General features: G+C 38.9%; 1 protein-coding gene across 1 annotated transcript; it reads right to left on the bottom strand.

Moving 5' to 3' along the window:
- Window positions 1–372: 372 nt before the first annotated feature.
- Window positions 373–1432, bottom strand: OR6C70 (olfactory receptor family 6 subfamily C member 70). Its single transcript, XM_002763644.6, has one exon. The coding sequence runs from the start codon at window positions 1430–1432 to the stop codon at window positions 494–496; it is 939 nt and encodes a 312-aa protein (XP_002763690.3). The 3' UTR covers window positions 373–493.
- Between the last annotated feature and the right edge of the window lie 2304 nt (window positions 1433–3736).

The raw sequence follows: 3736 nt of genomic DNA, 5'->3' as shown, positions 1-3736 counted from the left end.
AGCTTGTGAGCATGATGGTTGCGGACTTTATCCATGTTTCTGCAAAGAACATGAACTCATCCTCTTTATGGTTGCCTAGTATTCCATGGTGTATATGTGCCACATTTTCTTTATCCAGTTTATCATTGATGGGCATTTTGGTTGGTTCTTTAGATAATTTTTTAAATATTTATTAATTATTTAGCAAACAGAATTCTTGAAGGACTTATATTCTGTAATTCAGTGAAAAACACTCATTTATTTTATTCTAACATGCTTTTAGAGAAAATCAATCTTGCAATTTTTTTCTTTCTAATATAAAAAGGTTTGAGTACTGAAAAAGAGAAAATTAAAGTCAGAATGGTTAGAATGAAAAACATTTTGAATGTTGAGCAAGCTAAAGTAATACAAATAATTGAATATTGGACATCAATTCTTAAACTAGGAGAATCAAATTAGTGTTTTGTTCAAAGATCTTTTAATGTTTTCATGTTAATTATTTCAACAAGTTGTATTAGTTGTCTGAAGCAGAAAATATCTTTCTAAATACAGCTTTGAAGGCTTGTTTAACTTGCTGATTTCTTAGAGTATAAATAAATGGGTTTAACAAAGGGGCAACCGAAGTATTAAGCACAGTTACTCCTTTGCTCAAAGCAACTCTTTCATTTGCTGATGGTTTTATGTAGATAAAAATACAACTACCATAAGTGATGGAGACAACAATCATGTGAGAAGAGCAGGTGGCAAAGGCTTTCTTCTTTTGCTGAGCTGAAGGGAATTTCAGAATTGTCTTGATGATGCAAGAGTAAGAAAGGATTACTAAAAACAATGTGACAATGAGTGTCATCGCAGCTAACAAAAAGGCAATTGATTCCAGTAAATGTGTGTCTGAGCAAGAAATTTGTAGGATAGGAGAAATGTCACAAATGAAATGATCAATGATATTTGAAGCACAGAAATCCAAGTTAAGACCTAATATCAGTGGAGAGAAAATGATCAGGAATCCAGTTACCCAAGAACTGAGTACAAGCTGGTGGCAAACTTTGTTACTCATGATGGATATATAATGCAAAGGTTTGCAGATGGCAACATAGCGGTCATAGGACATAGCAGCCAGAAGGAAAAATTCTGTAACCCCCAAGAATATGTAAAAAAACAACTGAGATATACAACCATTATAGGAAATGGTCTTTTCTCTGGTTATAATGGTGATTAGAAATCTGGGAATGCAAGCAGTTGTGAATGAAATTTCCAGAAAAGAGAAATTACGGAGGAAGAAATACATTGGAGTCTTGAGCTGAGAATCCAGAAGAGTGAGGGCAATGATAGTGAAGTTTCCTATCATGCTCAGCATGTAATTTAGAAGTAGAAATAAGAAAATTACAATCTGTAACTGAGAATTATCCGTCAGTCCCAGAAGAATAAATTCTATCTGCCTTGTATGATTCTTCATTTCTCTGTTGTGACTTTAGTCAAATTCTAGGACAGAAAAAATGCCTGAGTTGAGTTAAGTCCAGAAAAGATACAGAAGAGTTTTCATATTTACAAACATATACATTTAAGAAGGAATACTCCATGGATGTTGAAGATATAATATAGAACTATGTAATAGAAACTGTAAACTAAGAGTTTAAAGTACAACAAACATCATCTCAATTTTGAAAAATAATTTGCAAAGTCTTTAGTAGTTGATTTTTAAGCTGCCTTTTTTCATGCTTCCACTTCAAACTTCCACTTGATTGTAAATAATTCCAAATTTGTCAAGTTGTTAAATAAATTAGATAAAGATATTGGTTCAGGATTCTAAAATAATTTATTCATTTTAAAATTATTAAGTTCACCAAAAGAAAATAAACACAGTGTAATGAATTAAGACCTAAGTTAAGGGAGGGCACAGTGACTCATACCTGTAATCCCAGCACTTGGGAGGCCAAAGTGGGGATTGCTTGGGGCCAGGAGTTGAAGACCAGTGTGAGCAACATAGGGAGATACCAGCTTGGGTGACAGAGGGAGACCTTGTCTTTTTTGTTAAGAATAAAAAGACCTACGGTTAAGTTCTGAAACTTTACATTATGTTATATTAAAGTAACATTTGCGGGCCGGGCGCGGTGGCTCAAGCCTGTAATCCAGCACTTTGGGAGGCCGAGGCGGGTGGATCACGAGGTCAACAGATCGAGACCATCCTGGTCAACATGGTGAAACCCCATCTCTACTAAAAATTACAAAAAATTAGCTGGGCACGGTGGCACGTGCCTGTAGTCCCAGCTACTCGGGAGGCTGAGGCAGGAGAATTGCCTGAACCCAGGGGGCGGAGGTTGCGGTGAGCCGAGATTGCGCCATTGCATTCCAGCCTGGGTAACAAGAGCGAAACTCCGTCTCAAAAAAAAAATAAATAAATAAAATAAAATAAAGTTACATTTGCTTAAAGCCCTGCTATAGCCTCTTTCAACTTTTCTATGAACTACTGATAAAGATATGGAAAAAATGCCCCTAAAAAGTGTGAATTGATACCACAATGAAAGAAATACCAGTTGAATCTAGGAAACTCAAAAATTAACATTATGCATATACTGCCACATTTGCAAAAAAAAAAAGAAAAGTCTATTTAGGACTTAAAACTTGTGTCTTGTGTAATCAAGACTGTAACAGTAAAAATGAAGGCAGATAAAATATTGCATCTATTCAAAATCTCTACAGTTGAAAGTACCTAGAGTCTAAACCTACTTTCTAGATGCAATACTGTGAGAGTGAAAAATCAGTGCTGTCTTGCCACACTGTCTGAGTCCCCAACAATTATTCATTCAGGTAACCAGTGACTATAAATTTAGGGAAATAATGGGGTGGGAAGGGTGTAATCATTTGAATCGGACAAAAAATTTCTGGTGGCATTTTAGGTTTGTTATCGTAAAATTCCAGAGTATCAGATTGCCAATGGAAAAATGTGAAGTGAATAAAAGTACAGAAGTAAAGCAAATGTGACAGCCTGTTAGGAATTAGAAAATCCAGCTAAGAGGATGCTCCCAGATGGCCAAATAGAAACAACTCCGGTGCACCACACCCAGTGACAGAGATGCAGAAATCCAGAGATCTTGTAGCTCCAACCAAGGTACCAGGCACATTTCAACAGATCTGGTCCACGGTGAGCAAACCCCAGGCAGGGCAGAGCCAGGTGGGGAGAGGCGCTGCTTCACCCAGAAAATGCATCTGACTGGGGAGTCAGAGGCTCCCCGCTGGCACTCAAGTCCAGATACAGTGCATTCCTTAAAGCCTCAGCAATACACAGAACAGAGGATCTTTGCCAGTCAAGCACTGGGAATTACAAGCTTAGAGTTGAATAATAATCCAGGACAGTGTCCCGGATTGGTACACAGACCTAAACAGATGCATAAGCCCAAAGGCGGCCTGGAGAGCCTAGGGACCAAACTATCACCCCCTCCCCCCCAACCCAGAGAGAGAAGGAGCTGTAAGTGGGAGGACTGACAGAGAAGCTGGACAGGCCCCTACTCCATGACCAGAGAGAGAGGAACCTGAAAGGGAGAAATGGCCAGGTGCAGCTCAGCAGGTCCCTACCCTCCCCAACAAACCCCAGAGGGCTGAAGCTCTGACTCTAGCAGGTTGCTCAGCCAGTGCCACAGTCCGAGCTGAACCCTGAATTATCCAGCCCAGTGGAGGAAGGGCACAACCCACCACTAAAGGGGAGGGACTAGGCTACTATTTTAACAAAAAATACCGAAAGCCTACCTAGCAATGGGATGCT

This window comes from Callithrix jacchus, chromosome 9 (genome assembly GCF_049354715.1).
Source record: "Callithrix jacchus isolate 240 chromosome 9, calJac240_pri, whole genome shotgun sequence".
Classification (NCBI taxonomy): domain Eukaryota; kingdom Metazoa; phylum Chordata; class Mammalia; order Primates; family Cebidae; genus Callithrix; species Callithrix jacchus.
Note: the sequence above shows the minus strand (reverse complement) of the source record. Positions and strands in the feature narration are given on the sequence as shown.